Source organism: Heterodontus francisci, chromosome 8 (genome assembly GCF_036365525.1).
Source record: "Heterodontus francisci isolate sHetFra1 chromosome 8, sHetFra1.hap1, whole genome shotgun sequence".
Classification (NCBI taxonomy): domain Eukaryota; kingdom Metazoa; phylum Chordata; class Chondrichthyes; order Heterodontiformes; family Heterodontidae; genus Heterodontus; species Heterodontus francisci.
The window spans coordinates 58,082,681-58,101,826 of record NC_090378.1 but is presented as its reverse complement, the minus strand read 5'-3'; the positions used below and the strand labels follow the sequence as shown (position 1 = coordinate 58,101,826).

The 19,146-nt window shown below is 44.5% G+C and overlaps 2 protein-coding genes across 9 annotated transcripts in view; one reads left to right on the top strand and one right to left on the bottom strand.

Moving 5' to 3' along the window:
- The window catches only part of tm2d1 (TM2 domain containing 1), a 95,888-nt gene extending 92,993 nt beyond the window's left edge, over positions 1-2,895 (bottom strand). Inside the window, exon 1 of the mRNA XM_068037189.1 lies at positions 2,742-2,895. Coding sequence (XP_067893290.1) covers positions 2,742-2,857 — 116 coding nt within the window. The 5' untranslated portion in view covers positions 2,858-2,895. The remainder of the gene's footprint in view (positions 1-2,741) is intronic.
- Positions 2,896-5,348: 2,453 nt separating this feature from the next.
- patj (PATJ crumbs cell polarity complex component) overlaps positions 5,349-19,146 on the top strand; it is a 472,630-nt gene continuing 458,832 nt past the window's right edge. For 7 of the 8 annotated variants that reach the window (XM_068037186.1, XM_068037183.1, XM_068037181.1 and 4 more), the window contains exons 1-3: positions 5,349-5,480; positions 13,670-13,728; positions 15,456-15,621. In XM_068037186.1, the coding sequence (XP_067893287.1) occupies positions 15,558-15,621 (64 nt within the window). In that variant the 5' untranslated portion in view covers positions 5,349-5,480; positions 13,670-13,728; positions 15,456-15,557. The remainder of the gene's footprint in view (positions 5,481-13,669; positions 13,729-15,455; positions 15,622-19,146) is intronic. The other variant, XM_068037182.1, reaches the window with a different exon arrangement.

Genomic DNA, 19,146 nt, shown 5'->3' with positions numbered 1-19,146 from the left:
CTGGGCCAGATGGGATTTATCCCAGGATTCTCTGGGAAGCTAGGGAGGAGATTGCAGAGCCTTTGTCCTTGATCTTTATGTCGTCATTGTCGACAGGAATAGTGCCGGAAGACTGGAGGATTGCAAATGTTGTCCCCTTGTTCAAGAAGGGGAGTAGAGACAGCCCTGGTAATTATAGACCTGTGAGCCTTACTTCGGTTGTGGGTAAAATGTTGGAAAAGGTTATAAGAGACAGGATTTATAATCATCTTGAAAAGAATAAGTACATTAGAGATAGTCAGCACGGTTTTGTGACGGGTAGGTCGTGCCTCACAAACCTTATTGAGTTTTTCGAGAAGGTGACCAAACAGGTGGATGAGGGTAAAGCAGTGGATGTGGTGTATATGGATTTCAGTAAGGCGTTTGATAAGGTTCCCCACGGTAGGCTATTGCAGAAAATACGCAAGTATGGGGTTGAAAGTGATTTAGAGCTTTGGATCAGAAATTGGCTAGCTGAAAGAAGACAGAGGGTGGTGGTTGATGGCAAATGTTCATCCTGGAGTTTAGTTACTAGTGGTGTACCGCAAGGATCTGTTTTGGGGCCACTGCTGTTTGTCATTTTTATAAATGACCTGGATGAGGGTGTAGAAGGGTGGGTTAGTAAATTTGCAGATGACACTAAGGTCGGTGGAGTTGTGGATAGTGTCGAAGGGTGTTGTCGGGTACAGAGAGACATAGATAGGCTGCAGAGCTGGGCTGAGAGATGGCAAATGGAGTTTAATGCGGAAAAGTGTGAGGTGATTCACTTTGGAAGGAGTAACAGGAATGCAGAGTACTGGGCTAATGGGAGGATTCTTGGTACTGTAGATGAACAGAGAGATCTTGGTGTCCAGGTGCATAAATCCCTGAGGGTTGCTAACCAGGTTAATAGGGCTGTTAAGAAGGCATATGGTGTGTTAGCTTTTATTAGTAGGGGGGTCGAGTTTCGGAGCCACGAGGTCATGCTGCAGCTGTACAAAACTCTGGTGAGACCGCACCTGGAGTATTGAGTGCAGTTCTGGTCACCGCATTATAGGAAGGATGTGGAAGCTATGGAAAGGGTGCAGAGGAGATTTACTAGGATGTTGCCTGGTATGGAGGGAAGGTCTTACGAGGAAAGGCCGAGGGACTTGAGGTTGTTTTCGTTGGAGAGAAGGAGGAGGAGAGGTGACTTAATAGAGACATATAAGATAATCAGAGGGTTAGATAGGGTGGATAGTGAGCGTCTTTTTCCTCGGATGGTGATGGCAAACACGAGGGGACATAGCTTCAAGTTGAGGGGTGATAGATATCGGACAGATGTGAGAGGCAGTTTCTTTACTCAGAGAGTAGTAAGGGCGTGGAACGCCCTGCCTGCAGCAGTAGTAGATTCACCAACTTTAAGGGCATTTAAGTGGACATTGGATAGACACATGGATGAAAATGGAATAGTGTAGGTCAGATGGTTTCACAGGTCGGCGCAACATCGAGGGCCGAAGGGCCTGTACTGCGCTGTAATGTTCTAAATTATCCACACACAGTATATGCATTCAACAACCTCACACTGATGCACTACGATAATTTACATGCAGCAGTTCAAAAACAGTGCCTTGTTTACAGTGACACGGAACACAAAAGTCCGAGTGTATCAGGCCTGTGTCCTCAGTACCTTGCTCTATGGCAGCGAGGCCTGGACAACATATGTCAGCCAAGAGCGACGTCTCAATTCATTCCATCTTTGCTGCCTCCGGAGAATACTTGGCATCAGGTGGCAGGACCGTATCTCCAACATAGAAGTCCTCGAGGCGGCCAACATCCCCAGCTTGTACACACTACTGAGTCACCGGCGCTTGAGATGGCTTGGCCACGTGAGCCGCATGGAAGATGGCAGGATCCCCAAAGACACATTGTACAGCGAGATTGCCACTGGCATCAGACCCACCGGCCGTCCATGTCTCCGCTTTAAAGACGTCTGCAAACGCGACATGAAATCCTGTGACATTGATCACAAGTCGTGGGAGTCAGTTGCCAGCATTCGCCAGAGCTGGCGGGCAGCCATAAAGACAGGGCTAAAATGTGGCGACTCGAAGAGACTTAGTAGTTGGCAGGAAAAAAGACAGAGGCGCAAGGGGAGAGCCAACTGTGCAACAGCCCCGACAAACAAATTTCTCTGCAGCACCTGTGGAAGAGCCTGTCACTCTAGAATTGGCCTTTATAGCCACTCCAGGCGCTGCTTCACAAACCACTGGCCACCTCCAGGCGCGTATCCATTGTCTCTCGAGATAAGGAGGCCGAAAAGAAAAAGAACTATTGAGCGTCAGTAAATGACAAATGCTACTCTCCAATACCTGTTGCTGGCAGTTAATGAAAGGAACCAAAGCTGGTTATCCACACACAGTATATGCATTCAACAACCTCACACTGACGCACTACAATAATTTACATGCAGCAGTTCAAAAACAGTGCCTTGTTTACAGTGAAATACTCATGTTGCTTTATTTACTTGTAGATTACGGAAAAATAATTTTTTATAACTTGACACTTTAAAAAAAAATCATGAATCAATCTCACTCGCCGCCGGTCCTGCGATGATGGCCGTGAATTTTGATTCCGAATTATTCTAAGAATGAGTTTCTGACACTGTCCCTGTATCACAAATGCGAGCGCAGTTGCTCTATTCCGCCTGGTTTTACCCGACAACCAATTTATCTGACAATAGACAAATAACACAGAAAAAAGGATATTGCCCGAGTCGCAATTCGTCGCATTTATCGACATCAACAGAAACAGTGTTAAAGAAACAAAGATAGAGAAGCACGATGAAAACCCGCAACAACCACCACTCCCTGGTCAACGCCATCTTGGAATCGGGTCACGTGTCAGTCCCATTCGTTTACAGCTCGAGCAGGAAGTACAATATGAGAGGCGTGTCGGAAACCTGGGGCTCAACACAAATACCACACCGCGACAACACTGACAACAGAACAACTACAACCTTGAAGCACAACTGTTCATAACTACAACACAAACTGCACACAACACTACTGAAACACAAAGTGGACAAATACAACACTGAAGCACAACACAAACAGCACAAATAAAATGCTGGAGCACAATGTGCACAAATAAAACACAAACACAACTGTACACAAATACAACACTGAAATTCATAATACTGGTCTCCAAAAATCTCTCACAAATATCACAGACAGCCAAATACAATGCTGGCACCCAAAAACCTTTACATAAATACAATACAGATATACAAATATATTATTGGTACCCCAAATTAAGCAAATGCATGAATGTAGATCTGCAGAACTGGTCCACACAAATTGTACAAAAATACAATATTAGCATACAAATGCAGAACTGTTCCCAAATATTGTACACAAATACTGATACATAAACATAATGCTGGCACCCATAGGTTGCACACAAATACAATATAAATATAAAATGGTTTGCATTTATACAGTGCTCTTAACCTAGTAAAATGCCCCAGGACGCTTCACAGAGGAATACTATACTGGTACCTAAATATTGCACACAAATACAATACTGAAATACAATTATAATATGGCACTCAAAATATGCAAAAATAAAAGTCAGGCAGGTTTTTAAACAGAAAGCTATGACAGCAAATTTTTAGCAGGACAGTGGCAATGCTTTAGAGATTTCCTCAAAGCATCCCTAAAGAGATCAAACTTCCCCATCGACTCGTGGGAGTCCCTGGCTTGTGACCGTCCTAGCAAGTGAAAGCTCATTCAGGAAGGAATCGTACACGTCGATGGACTTCGTCGGGAACATGTGGAAGCAAAGTTGAGGCGTCAGAGGGAGCGCACTAACCTCCAAACTACTCAAATAAAAACAAAATACTCAGCAAGTCAGGCAGCATCTGTGGAGAGAGAAGCAAAGTTAACGTTTCAGGTCTGTCAGAACTGGCAAAGGTTAGAAATGAATTAGGTTTTAAGCAAGTGAGGGGGAGGAGATTAGGAGAGAGAACAAAGGGGAAGGTGTTTGATAGGGCAGAGGGCAGGAGAGATTAAATAACAAAGCTGTTCTGGGACAAAGGCAAAGAGTCTGTGAATGCTTGTGGTGAAAGACAAAGCATTAGTCCAGAGAGAGTGTTAATAGCGGAATAATGAGTAGCTCTGACTACATGAAAAGCAGGCACATGGTTAAAAAATAAAATATTAAAAAAGGCCAGTCATGCTCTGAAGTTATTGAACTCAATGTTCAATCTGCAAAGCTGTAGAGTGCTTAATCGAAAGATCAGGTGCTGCTCCTCGAGCTTGCGGTGATGTTCACTGGAGCAGGCCAAACTACTCATCTACCTGACCCTTCGAGCACCACCTGCTACTCATGTGGCAGAGTCTGCAGATCACGCATTGGACTAATCAGCCATCTCAGAACCCATCAAACCAGAGTGGAAGCAAGTTATCCTTGATCCTGAGGAACTGCCTAAGAGAAGAAAAGATAACACTGAAACTGAGAAGTTAGCCATTACAAACTCTGAACATGTACCAAATGGTATTGCTTTTATGTGTATAGGAGATTCCATATGCAGTCTATTCACTCATTTTAATAGATATGGCCCACAATTCAAAAAGGTTAGATATCATTGCATTGTAGCATTGACTTGCAGAGTTATTTGGGAATAAGTGGGAAATATCCTTGCCGCTAGTCTATCTCACAACAAAAGTACTGGGGATACTGGATGTCTGAAATAAAAACAGTAAATGCTGGAAATACTCAGCAGGTCTGGCAGCATCTGTGAAGAGAAATAAAGTTAATGTTTCAGGTCAATAATTGACCTACAATGTTAACTCTTTCACTCTCCACAGATTTTACAGTTCTACGTTGCCAACTGGTCCCAGGGTGGGTAGGACTATCCTCTGGATATGGGGACCTGTCTTGTGGCGGGGGACTATCCTGGGAGGGATGGACTGCCCTGGGTGATTGCGGGGCGGGGGGAGGGGGTGGTCAGTTGGCGAGTCTGTCCGGGGTGGTGGGGGTAGAAGTCCGTCTCGGGGCCGGGTGGGAGATGTGGGGGAGGGGATCAGTTGGAGAGTCTGTCCTGGGGTGCGGGTGGTGCACTTAGACAGTCTGTCCCTGCAGGCTGGTGGGGGCAGAAGTCTGTCTGGGGGAGGGGGAAGGTCAGTTGAAGAGTCTGTCTGGAGGGGGGGGGGGGGGGGAGAGCAACAGTCTGTTGAACAGTCTGGTTGGGGGTCTGAGTCTGTCCAGGGGGGGGTGGAGTGAGGTTGGGGGAGTCTGACCTGGGAGGATCTGTTGGAATCTCTGTCCCATAGCGCGGTGCTGCGGCTCGAGGCGTTTCCTGTCTCAGGTGAGCGTTGAGTCACTTCCGCTCGGACAGGTGAGGGCCGCAGCCGGGATCAGGATCGGGGACTGAGAACTGAGACTGAATACCCGCTTCTGAGACAAGGCAGTGGACCGAGGTGAAGTTGCAGAGCGGTGGTGGGGTGAGTTGGACCCTAATTCGGTGCGAAGTTTCTCGGGGAAAGTTTAATGAAATTAGTTGAAGCAGCAAAGTGTAATTTATTGAGTTTGCGGCTCGGGCCTGGCGCTGACAACTGGGGGATTCCCTCTGGACCACAACTTTACTGGGAGCAAAGTTTTATCTGATAAAGAGCTAGCATTTTCACTGACGATTATATCTATATGTGGACTCACTGCTGCTTTATTCTTGTATTTGATTTTAAGGAAACGTTCTCGAGGGTGGTGGATTAAGCTGTCCGGTTAATTTTTAATCTATCTGGTTAATATCACCTGCTTGCTGTAACTGGGCCAGCGAAACTATGAAAACAGTGGCGTAGGGAAGTGTCAAATCTGAACCTACCTTCATCTGATCTCAGATTAAATCTTAAATGATCGTGGTGAGCTCTTCGCTATTGCTGTCATGGTGATCCCCGTCTTTTTTGATTGTGCAAACAAAATATTATATTAAAATAGGTTAGGGGCATTTTATGTAATAGGGTTTTTTAAAATTCATTCGTGGGATGTGGGCGACGCTGGCCAGGCCAGCATTTATTGCCCATCCCTAATTGCCCTTGAGAAGGTGGTGGTGAGCTGCCTTCTTGAACCGCTGCAGTCCATTTGGGGTAGGTATACCCACAGTGCTGTTAGGAAGGGAGTTCCAGGATTTTGACCCAGCCACAGTGAAGGAACGGCAATATAGTTCCAAGTCAGGATGGTGTGTGACTTGGAGGGGAACTTGCAGGTGGTGGTGTTCCCATGTATTTGCTGCCCTTGTCCTTCTAGTTGGTAGATGTCGCGGGTTTGGAAGGTGCTGTCTGAGGAGATGCAGTGCATCTTGTAGATGGTACACACTGCTGCCACTGTGTGTCGGTGGTGGAGGGAGTGAATGTTTGTAGATGGGGTGCCAATCAAGCGGGCTGCTTTGTCCTGGATGGTGTCGAGCTTCGAGTGTCGTTGGAGCTGTACCCATCCAGGCAAGTGGAGAGTATTCCATCACAGTCCTGACTTGTGCCTTGTAGATGGTGGACAAGCTTTGGGGAGTCAGGAGGTGAGTTACTCGCCTCAGGATTCCTAGCCCCTGACCTGCTCTTGTAGCCACGGTATTTATATGGCTACTCCAGTTCAGTTTCTGGTCAATGGTAGCCCCTAGGATGTTGATAGTGGGGGATTCAGCGATGGTAATGCTGTTGAATGTCAAGTAGATGGTTAGATTCTCTCTTGTTGGAGATGGTCATTGCCTGGCACTTGTGTGGCGCGAATGTTACTTGCAATGTTACTTGTAGTGTTTCAATGTTAATAATTTTATATAGATTTTTAGACATGTTGCTCTCTTCGTTCTAATTAATGGGGCTTTGAAATTATAGACCCACAATCTTTCCATCATACTTTTAGGACACTTATTTTGTTACAAAAACAAACACAATAAACATTAAGATGCCTCCAATGATGAATGAAGGCATCTGTGGGTAATGTCACAGTGACATAATGGATTGATGGATGGCTGAAATAAAAAGCGAGGTGTTCAGCAGGTCAAGTAGCACCTGTGAAGAGAATATGGATCAGTTGATATTTCAGGAACAACTTGTATTGGAGGGAGATGGTGACATTTGGTAATGTCACTGCTAGTAATCCAGAGGCCCAGGCTAATTTCCTGGTGATAAAAACAAGAAATGCTGGAAATACTCAGCAGGTCTGGCAGCATCTGTGGAGAGAGAAGCAGAGCTAATATTTCAGGTCAGTGCCCCTTCATCAGAACTGGCAAATATTTGAAATGTAATAGGTTTTAAGCAAATAAAGCAGGGGTGGGGCAAGAGATAACCAAAGAAAAGGTGTTGATCGGACAAGGTCACAGAGAATAACTGACCAGAATGTCATGGAGCAAAGGCAAATGGTGTGTTAATGGTGTGGTGAAAGACAGAGCATTAGTGCAGAGAGGATGTTAATTGACAGAAAAATGACCAGCCCTGGCCCAAAGCACAAACATGAAAAAAAAACCACAGTGGGTAAAACAGTAGAAACAAACTACAATAAGATAAACAAATAAAAAAGAAAAAATAATGAAAAATAAAAATGGAGGCCCGTCAATCTCTGAAATTATTGAACTCAGTGTGTTGTTTGGCAGGCTGTAGTGTGCCTAATTGGTAAATGAGATGCTGTTGATGTTCACTGGAACGCTGCAGCAAGCCCAGGACAGAGATGTGGGCATGAGAACAGGGGTGTGTGTTGAAATGGTCAGCAACCGGAAGCTCGGGGTTATGCTTTCGGACTGAGCAGAGGTGTTCCACACAATGGTCACCCAATCTGCATTTGGTCTCCCCAGTGTAGAGACCATATTGTGAGCAGCGAATACAGTATACTAAATTGAAAGAAGTTCAAGTAAATCACTGCTTCACCTGTTTGGGGCCTTGGATAGTGAGGAGAGAGGCGGTAAATGGGCAGGTATTATACTTCCTGTGATTACGTGGGAAGGGGGTGAGGTGGTAGGGTAATGGAGAAGTGGACCATGGTGTCACGGAGGGAACATTCGCTTCGGAATGCTGACAGGGGAGGGGAAGATGCCTTTGGCAGTGGCTTCATGTTGGATATGGCGGAAGAAGATCCTTTGGATGTGGAGGCTGGTGGGGTGGAAAGTGAGGACAAGGGAAACCCTGTCGCAGTTCTGGGAGGAAGGGGTGAGGGTAGAGGTGCGGGAAATGGGCAGGACACAGTTGAGGGCCCTGTCAACCACAGTGGGGCGAAATCCTCGTTGAGGAAAAAGGAAGACATATCAGAAGCGCTGTCGTGGAAGGTGGCATCATCAGAGCAGATGAGTCGGAGACGGAGAAACTGGGAGAATGGAATGGAGTCCTTACAGGAGGCAGGGTGTGAAGAAGTGTAGTCGAGGTAGCTGTGGGAGTCGGTGGGCTTATAATGGATGTTAGTGGACTGTCCCAGAGTTGGAGACAGAGAAGTCGAGAAAGGGAAAGGAAGTGTCGGAGATGGACCATGTAAAGGTGAGAGAAGGGTGAAAATTAGAAGCAAGGTTGATAAAGTTTTCCACTTCGGGGCGGGAGCAGGAAACGGCACCGATACAGTTATCATTGGTGTTTATTTCAGATTTCCAGCATCTGCAGTATTTTGCTTTTATTTTAATGCCCTGGAGACATGGGTTCAAATCCCACCACAGCAGCTGGTAGGTTTTAAATGTAATTGATAAATTCATAAATTAATAAAATGGAATTGAAAGCTAGTCTCAGTAATGGTGCCGCAAAACTATTATCAATTGTTGTAAAAACTCATCTGGTTCACTAATGTCCTGCTATCCTTATCTGGTCTGGCCTATTGTGATTCCAGACCCACAGCAATGTGGTTGACTCTTAACTGCTCTCTGATTTGGCCTAGCAAGTCACTCAGTTGTTAGGGCAATTAGGAATAGGCAACAAATGCTGGTGGGATGCCCATGTCCCATGAAAGAATAAAAAAATTAAATCGGATCCTTATCATAATAAACATCCAAAGTGGGTTCAAAGGAGTGTTAGCAAACAAAATTTGACACCGATTGTCATAAGGAGATATTAAGGCAGATGAACAAAAGCTTGATCTAAGGAGTGTCATAAAAGAGAAAAGTGAGGTGGAGAGGCGGAGAAGTTTAGGGAGGGAATTCCAGAGTTTAGGGCCTTGGCAGCTGAAGGGATGGCCGCCAATGGTGGAATGATCAAAATCAGAGACTTTCAAGAGGCCAGAATTGGAGGAGCGCAGATGTCTCGAAGGGTTGTGGGGCTAGAGGAGGGGCAAGACTGTGGAGGGATTTGAAAATAAGGATGTGACTTTTAAAATTGAGATGTTGTTTAACTGGGAGCCAGTGTAGGTCAGCGAACAAAAGGGTGATGGGTGAAAGGGGCTTGGTACGAGTTATGACACGAACAGCGGCATTTTGGATAACATCAAATTTATGAAAGGTGGAATGTGGGGGAGGCTGGCTAAGAGTGTATTGCTGTAGTCAAGTCTAAAGGTAAAAAAGGCATGGATGACGGTTTCAATAGCAGATGAACCAAAGCAGGAGCAAAGTTATGGAGGTGGAAATAGGTAGACTTAGTGATGGTACAGATATGTGGTCAGAAGCTCATCCAGGTGTCATTAAGATTGTGAACAGTCTGGTTCAGCCTCAGACATTTGCTTGGGAGAGGGATGGTGTTGGGTGGTTAGGGAATGGAGTTTGTGGCGGGAACTGTAGACACTGGTTTTGGTCTTTCCAATATTTAATTGGAGGAAATTTCTGTTTTACAGTGCTGAATGTCAGACAAGCAGTCTGACAATTTCGCGATAGTGGACAGGTTGACAGAGGTGGTTGTGAGGTAGAGCTGGGTATCATCAGTGCACATGTGGAAACTGATGTGTTTGGATAATGTCACGAAGGAGCAGCATTTAGATGAGAAGTAGGAGCGGGCCAAGGATAGATCCTAGGGAGACCAGAGTTAATGGTGCAGGAGTGGAAAATAAAACCAATGCATGTGATTTTCTGCGTATGTTTGGATTGATAAGTTTGGAACCAGGTGAATGGAGTCCCACCCAGCTAGATGATGGTGGAGAGGCATTGGAGGAGGATGGTGTGGTTAACTGTGTCAAAGGCTGCAGCCAGGTCAGGAAGGACAAACATACGAACATACCAATTAGGAGCAGGAGTAGGCCACTCGGCCCTTCGGGTCTGCTCCGCCAAGTTCATGGCTGAACTGATTACTCCACATTTCCACCTACCCCCGATAACCTTCCACCCCCTTGCTTATCAAGAATCTATCCACCTCTGCCTTACAAATATTCAAAGACTCTGCTTCCACCACCTTTTGAGGAAGACTCACGACCCTCTGAGAGAAAAAATGTCTCCTTATCTCTGTCTTAAATGGGCGACCCCTTATTTTTAAACAGTGACCCCTAGTTCTAGATTCTTCCACAAGGGGAGACATCCTTTCCACATCCACCCTGTCAAGACCCCTCAGGATCTTATATGTTTCAATCAAGTCGCCTCTTACTCTTCTAAATTCCAGTTGATAAAAGCTTAGCCTGCCCAATCTTTCCTCATAAGACAGCGTACCCATTCCACATATCAGTCTAGTAAACCTTCTGTGTACTGCCTCCAACGTATTTACATCCTTCCTTAAATAAGAAAGTACACAGTACTCCAGATATGGCCTCACCAATGCCCTGTATAGCTGAAGCATAACCTCCCTACTTTTGTATTCAATTCCACTCACAATAAGTGATAACATTCTATTAGCTTTGCTAATTATGTGCTGTACCTGCATACTAACCTTTTGCCAAAGTGGACAATTTCCCACTTTCCCACATTATACTCCATTTGTCGGGTCTTTTCCCACTCACTTAACCTATCTATATCCCTTTGTAGCCTCCTTATGTCCTCTTCACAAGTTACTTTCCTACCTATCTTTGTGCCATCAGCAAATTTAGCAACCATACCTCTGGTCCCTTCATCTAAGTCATTGATATAAATTGTAAAAGGCTGAGGCCCCAGCACAGATTCCTGTGGCACACCACTCGCTACATCTTGCCAACCAGAAAATTACCCACTTATGCCTACTCTCTTTTTCCTGTTAAGTAACTAATCTTCTATCCATGCCATTGTTACCCCCGACACCTTGAGCTTTTATTTTCTGCAATAACCTTTGATGTGTCACCTCATCAAATGCCTTCTGGAAATCTAAGTACAATACATTCACTGGTTCCCCTTTATCCACAGCACATATAACTGACTCAAAGAACTCCAATAAATTGGTTAAATATGAATTCCCTTTTACAAAACCATGTTGACTCTGCCTGATTACCTTGAATTTTTTTAAGTGTCCTGCGATAGTTTACCTTTGTCATAAATACATAGGACGTCATTTGTGACTTTGATAAGAGCTGTTTTAGCATGTTGGCAGGGGCAGAAACCTGATTTGGGGGGGTGGGGGGGAGATTTAGAAATGGCATTCTGGGAAGGATGGATAATTATTTAGGAGCCAATGATATGTTCAAGGCATTTGGAGAGGAGAGGGAAGTTGGAGATGGGACAGTAACTTGCAAGGATGGAGGGATCAAGGTTTTATTTTGAGGAGGGGGTGATGAAAGAACACACAGGAAAATAAATAGAATAATCTGTCAAATGCTAAGGTGGGGAACAAGATATGGCTAAATGGCAGAAATGCACGTGCAGAAGATAAAATGAGGCATAATGAAATGAATTTTGAGAAAGCTAAAGGAGATAGGTAAATTGAATGGGAAGCATACAAAACTGGCAAAGTGCAAGCGTCTCCAGCGGTTAGGAGTCTGGTGGGGAAAAAAGGTAGTGCAGACCACCTGCCCGCATGAGGTGGGTGTTTGTAGAGGGGTGCAAAGCCATCACCTAATCTGTATTTGGTGTTCCCAATGCAAAGGGGATTGTGGCTTGAACAATAAATTAGTATACGGGATTGGAGGAAGTGCGTGTAAATTGCTGTCTCACATGGAAGGATTGTTTGGGGCCATGTGGAGGTGGTGATTGAGTAATTGTTGCATCTCCTGTGCTTGCATGGAAAGGTACTAGGAGAAGCAGAGCAGGTGCTGGAAGAATGAACCAGCGCAAGGACCAGCCCTATCAGAATGCTGAGAGGGGAAAGGTGGAGCAGATGTGTTAGGTGATGGGATTGCATTGTAAATGACAGAAGATTATCTTCCAAAAGAGGCTGGTGGGGACACAGGAGGGTGAAGATGGGGGACTTCAGTTCTGAGTGGGGGAGAGAAGAGCAGAAGGTATGAAATAGAACTTACTTGATTGAGGGTCCTATCAATCATGGCGGAGGGGAATTATCGGCTGAGTAAAAAGGAGTCCATTTCTGAAGCTCTTGCGTGGAAATTGGCATCATCAGAACAAGTGTGACAGATGGGAGGGCCATGGCTTATGATGCCCTGGAATTAAGAAACCTGGAAAAGAAGTTAGCTTCACAGCGAGTGTACCTTGTTGCCAAAGGCCCTCACACCTGGTTTAAACATTTGGTAACTGGCATGCTTGGACAATAGCATTGAATGTAGACAGAAAGAACATTAAGGTTGTTGCATTACTTGATATGTGCAGACCTTTTTGCCATGCTAATGGCAGATGGTCATTATATATCCAGTCAGAAAACTCTGACCTGGAATGACAGCTGTATTACCTGGAGGTATATATGAGGAGACACACTCCTATATCTAGGGGTCATTGCCTTCTATGACTGCATTGCAGAGAGGGAAATAGCTGTTGATGAAGCTCTGCACCCCCAACTGTTGGAACCAGCATTGAAAAGGATATGGCATATTTCAACAGTGCGGTCAGGAAGATAGTGGCAATGTGTTCACACATCTTATGGTGAGTTATGCCGCTCACCCTATTGCCCTTGAAGAACTCTTAGTACCTACTGCCCACTAAGCAAGAAGTCAAACCCATTCTTGTTAGTTCTGCGATGACCAGCTTTGAGGGGGGAAGAGGTAAGCAAAATCCTTTTGGGATTAGGGTAGCTTGAAAATGACAATTGAAGCTTGGAACTGAGAACCTTATTTGACTGACTTGGTAATCTAATAGTTGAACGAAAAAATTTTGCAGTAGGGGACTGTTGATAATTGACTAGTCCTGCATGAAACCTGAAGGGGAGCATCTGTAAATGGGTCAGAAATTCTTTAGTTATTTCCAGCTAACTCTGCAAGCCTATGCCATAATGAGAACGATGGTGTTAGCTGGATAAGGTGTGAGAAGGAGCTCTTGTATGCTGTGTGGTTTTAGCTGATCAAACTCCATCAGCATCTCTGGCTCTGTCAGTTGTATTTAAGCTTTTTGTATATGACCCTATGAAGAGAGAATGAGCATTCCATGTTCAGCAAACAAGCCTCATAGATCTTTGTAGATTTCTCAGTAGCTTGATTTGGATATTCTTTGACATAATGGGGGGCCTCTGCGTGTATGAGATGGAAGGCTGATGAACGAGAAGCGAAAATATGTATATAAGTATCATTTTCAGTCAATCTTTGGTCATCAAAGCCAAAATATCCCACTGTAATGTGGTGACCAGAACTGCATGTAATAGATGCTGCATAGGAAAGTAGTATAATTGTTGAATTAGAAACTGATTTGAGTCGGATGCCATATATATTTTTGCATTTCTTGACAGTAGTATCTCTCTCGCTATTGTAGATTTCTTGAAAAAGACAGAACAATTGAAGATATAATCATGCCAGAAAATCCAGTAACAGGTACTGCCTTAGTCCATTTGTCTCTTTTTTTAATAAACAACTGAAATATATATTATCTGTAATAGTATTTTAAAATTCTTGGGGCTTCCTGTTTGGTGCACCGTTTTCCTTTTAGCTGCAATTGAAAATGCAAACATACAAAATTGACGGGCAGGAAAAGACCTACCTGTCCCGCACCATGATGGTCAAAGCATCATGACTAAACTCTGCTGTCTTCCTCCTTCCCCAACACTTCCTCCCCCTCCCTCCTCTACCCCGCCCTTCTTCTCCCCTCTCCGCCGCCCCGCTTCTCCCCTCTACCTCCCTCTTTGCTGGCTACGTAATCTCCTGGGAGAGGCAAAATAAGAGGAAAAAATCCAGGGTGAATAAGGAGATAATACTCTGGAAAATTTCTCTGTAACCCTTCAGGCAATCAAAAGTAATCCAGGGGATCACATGGACCAAGTGTTAATGATAAAAATACTTACATTCTGTCTGGTGCAGTCACTGCCCCAGTCAAGAACTGGTTCACCTCCCTCTCAAAGGCTTACAGAGAGTCAGCACATACCACATGATTGTATTATATGTTTGCGAAATTTGGTACCTGTCACACTTGGTAATTATGCCTGAAAAAAAACTATTGAACAACAATGCCCGCAATTATTACTTTTAATAGGTTATATGATGTTGTCTACTGTTTAGTTCTTTTGCGAATATTGGCCACATGGGACAAGTCACCCTGATCTGCCCATCATTTTTTTTTTCAACTTTTTTCAGTTTCCCAAGTCTGGTAAATTGCTTAATATTTAATATTGGAGATTTTTAATTGATAGTCTTCCCTCCTGCCAGCTATTTTTGTGCTTTCCCTCTTTCTCCTAGCTCCCACCTTTGCTTTGGTCTGCTGGCTCTGGTTTTTCTTTCCTTCCCCCTTTTCCACTGGACTTTGCTTCTAATACTGGGCCTGCTTTCTGCCCTTCCAGCTCGCCTCATACCACTTCTACATAGGAATATAGGAACATAGGAAGATAGGAACAGGAGTAGGCCATTCAGCCCCTCGAGCCTGTCCCGCCAATCAGTGAGATCATGGCTGATCCGCGTCCAAACTCCATATACCTGCCTTTGGCCTATATCCTTTAATATCTTTGCTTAACAAAAATTTATCTATCTCAGATTTAAAATTAACAACTGTTCTAGTTTCAACTGCTGTTTGTGGGAGAGAGTTCCAAACCTCTACCACCCTTTGTTGAAGAAGTGCTTCCTAACATCTCTCCTGAATGGTCTGGTCCTAATTTTTAGACTATGCCCCCTAGTTTTAGAATCTCCAACCAGTGGAAATAGTTTATCTAACCTGTCTATTCCTGTTAATATCTTGAAGACTTCAATCAGATCACCCCTTAACCTTCTAAATTCTAGCAAAAATTTGTGTAATCGCTCCTCGTAACTTAACCCCTGTAGTCCAGGTATCATTCTTGTAAACCTACGTTGCATTCCTTCCAAGGCCAGTATATCCTTCCTAAGGTGTGGTCCCAGAACTTCTCACAGTACTCCAAGTGAGGTCTAACCAGGGTTTTGTACAGCTGCAGCATAACCTCTGTGTCTTTATACTCCAATCCTCTAGATATAAAGGCTGGCATTCCATTAGCCTTTTTGATTATTTTCTACACTTGCTCGTGGCATTTTAAAGATCTGTGTACCTGAACCCCCAAGTTTCTTTTGACATCCACTGTACTTAACCTCTTTCCATTTAGAAAGTACCCTGCTCTATCCTTTTTTGGGCCAAAATGGATAATCTCACACTTGAATAAAAACAAAATACTGCGGATGCTGGAAATCTGAAATAAAAACAAGAAATGCTGGGAATACTTAGCAGGTCTGGCAGCATCTGTGGAGAGAGAAGCAGAGTTAACGTTTCAGGTCAGTGACCCTTCTGAAGAATTAAGGCCCCAACGCAGAACCCTGCTGGACACCACTAGTCAAAGCCTGCTAATCGGATTACTAACTCATTATCCTTACTCTTTGTCGCCTATCACTCAACCAACTTCCTAACCATGTCAATAATTTGCCCTCAACTCCATGGGCTTCTACCTTAGTTAACAGTCTGTTATGTGGGACTTTATCAAATGCCTTCTGGAAGTCTATATAAATAACATCCACAGACATTCCCCTGTCCACTACCTTAGTCACCTCTTCAAACAATTCAATGATATTTGTTCGGCATGGCCTTCCCATCATGAATCTATGCTGGCTGTCCCTAATTAACTGAAATTTCTGTAAATATTCAGTCACCCTATCCTTGATTATAGACGCCAGCAACTTGTCCACTACAGATGTCAGGCTAACTGGTCTGTAATTTCTTTGGTTCCCCCTTCTTAAAAAGTGGAGTGACATGTGCAACTTTCCAATCCAGAGTGACCACTCCTGAATCTAGGGAACTCTGAAAGACTGTAGTTAGGGCATCTACAATGTGCTGCCCTACTTCCTTTAACACCCTCGGATGGAAACCGTCAGGTCCTGGGGACCTTCTGATTCTGAATTACTGGCTCTTAATTCTGCCCCCATCTCCACTCACTTGTACTGTTCCGGCTTTCTCTGCTGCCAAATCTCTCTCTGTCCAGTCTTGCCACCAGCTGTCTCCCTGATCTTTTTGCTGTTTTGCATTTGATCTCAAAGCACTTGACCTATTTTCAACCACCCTAACACTGCTGCCTTGTCTGCCCCACCAGTTGGCCTCACTCCCACTGCTAGTTTTGCCTCACCTAAAAAAATTATGTCTCATTCTTTAACTCAAATTTTAAATTATTTCTGGCAACTTTTGTTTCTGATGGCTGTTCCACTGTTTAAATTTAAACTTCTTATTTCTGGAGCTGAAGGGAGTGGTGTGAGGTGCTGTTGCTGGGTGGTGTGAGGTGCTGTTTGTTGCTGGGTGGTGTGAGGTGCTGTTGCTGGGGCTTGACATGGAGAGAAAGGAAAAGGAATGGGAGCTGACGGTGTAGGGGAATGGGGTTGTGGCGTGATGATGGGGAGGAAAGTGGAAAGGTGCAAATCAAGGGAGAGGGGATTGGAGGTACGTGGCAAGGAAATGTTGCATTGGGGAGTAAATGGATGAGTGACTGGAAGAAAAAAATGGCGACTTGTGTTCTAGAACTAGCTGTTCCTCTATCCAAGCTGTTCCAGTACAGCTACAATACTAGCATCTACCCAACAAAGTGGGAAATTGCACAGGCATGTCCTGTTCACCGAAAGCAGGACAAATCCAATCCAGCCAATTAACTGCCACATCAGTCAAATCTTGATCATCAGCAAAGTCAAAGAAGGTGTTGTCAACAGCGCAATCAAGCGGCACTAACTCACCAATAACTTGCTCACTGATGTCCAGTTTGGGTTTCACCAGGGCAACTCAGCTCCAGATTGCATTAAGCCTTCATGGATAAAGTAGTTGAATTCCAGCGGTGAGGTGAGAGTGACTGCCATTGACATCAAGGCAGCATTTGACTGAGTGTGGCATCAAGGAGCCCTAGTAAAATTGAAATCAGTGGGAATTGGGGGCTGGGGGCTGGATTTGGGGTGGGAATCTTTCCACTGGCTGGAGTCATAGCTAACAAAAGGTTCTATTCACAACTCTTCAGATACTGAAGCAGTCTGTGCCTGCATGCAACAAGACCTGGATAACATACAGGCTTGATCCTATAAGTGGCAAGTAACATTTATGCCAGGCAATGACCATCTCCAACAAGAGAGAGCTTGACCACCTCTACTTGATATTCAGTGGTGTTACCATTGCCAGATTCTCCATCATCTACATCCTGGAGGTCAACATTGACCAGAACTTGAGTGGACCAGTGACATAAATACTGTGGTGACAAGAGCAGGCCAGAGGTTGGGTATTCTGTGGTGCCTAACTCAACTCCTGATTCCCCCAAGCCTGTCCACCATCTACAAGATGCAAGTCAGGAGTGTGATGGAATGCTCTCCAGTTGCCTGGCTGAGTGCAGCTTCAGCCACATTCAAGAAGCTTGATACCATGCAGGACAAAGCAGCCCACTTGGTTGACAAAGCAGCCTGCTTGGTTGACATCCCATTCATCACCTTAAACATTCGCTCCCTCTACCACTAGTGCACAGTGACTGCAGTTTGTACTATCTACAAGATGCGCTGCAGCAACTTGCCAAGTCTTCTTTGACAGTACCTCCCAAACCCGTGACCTCTACCACTGAGAGAGATGAGCAGCAGGCACATGGGAACACCACCATGCTCAAGTTCCCCTCTAAGGCTCTATCCTGATGTGGAAATGTTTTGCCGTTTCTTCATCAATGCTTGGTTAGAATCCTGGAACATGCTCCCTCTCAGCATTGTGGAGTACCTGAACCACATTGTTTGCAGCAGTTCAAGAAGGTGGCTTATATCTCAAGTGTAATTAGGGAAGGGTAAAAATGCTGGCCTTGCCAATGATGCCCACATCCCATGAACACAGTAAAAAAAAAAAACAAAGCATGGGTAGGCAAGGATAGAGATTTGAAAGGGTACTACAAGTGAAAAAGTTCCAGGCATAACGAGAATGAGGGGGTGATAGGAAGGTTAGGGGGCAAGATGGATGGCATAGTGAGGAGCAAAAGTGATAGGGGTGTGGCCAGAGCATGGGAATAGTTGGGAATCGAGGGCTACAGTGAAGTAGGAGTGGATGTGAAGAGAGCCATTGAGGCCTGCAAGCTGCATTTGTTCCATATTCATTGTTGAAAAATGCAACCTTCCGCCCTTAGCAATTCTTCCCCTCATACATAACCACCATTCTCCACCTGAAAAGAAAGAAAAAGAGAGAAATGCAGAGATGAGAAGTTTTGTCTAATGCCAGGTTCCTTCTCCTCAGCTGAAGGACTTCCAAAGTCCAGAAGTCCCACTGCAGTACAGTCCAATTCCAGGACCATTCTCTGGTGCTACCAAGGCACAAGACTACTCTCAAAATTAGCCAAACCTCATTTCTACTGTCCAGTATTGCTAAATGCAAGATATGTACCTCCAGTTAATGCATCCTGCAAACGATATTCAACATTTTCAGCTTTAAAATTGATGAAAATGGAAAATATGGGTAAAGGAAATATTTATAGAATAAAGTCAGACCTGGCAAACAGATCAGGGCCTGGGTGAAAAGGTGCAAAATAGACTGTCTCTTCTGACTTACTTTAGCAATGCTGCAGGATACCTGCTGATTGTATAGTGACATTCTTGCATCAGTCACACATTCTTAGGGCTAGGTGTGTACAGTAGCATGTGGGCAGATGTCTGCAAAACAAAAGTAAATCTTGATTCGACCTTCCTCGGACCCAATTAAAATCTAGTTTTAGCACAGAATGCATTAAGCAGTCTCTCAAATTCTTTTCCAATTTCATTTTGGTGATTGCTAGTAGATCTTCTGTGACATTGTGATTTTAAGGTCACTGCTGT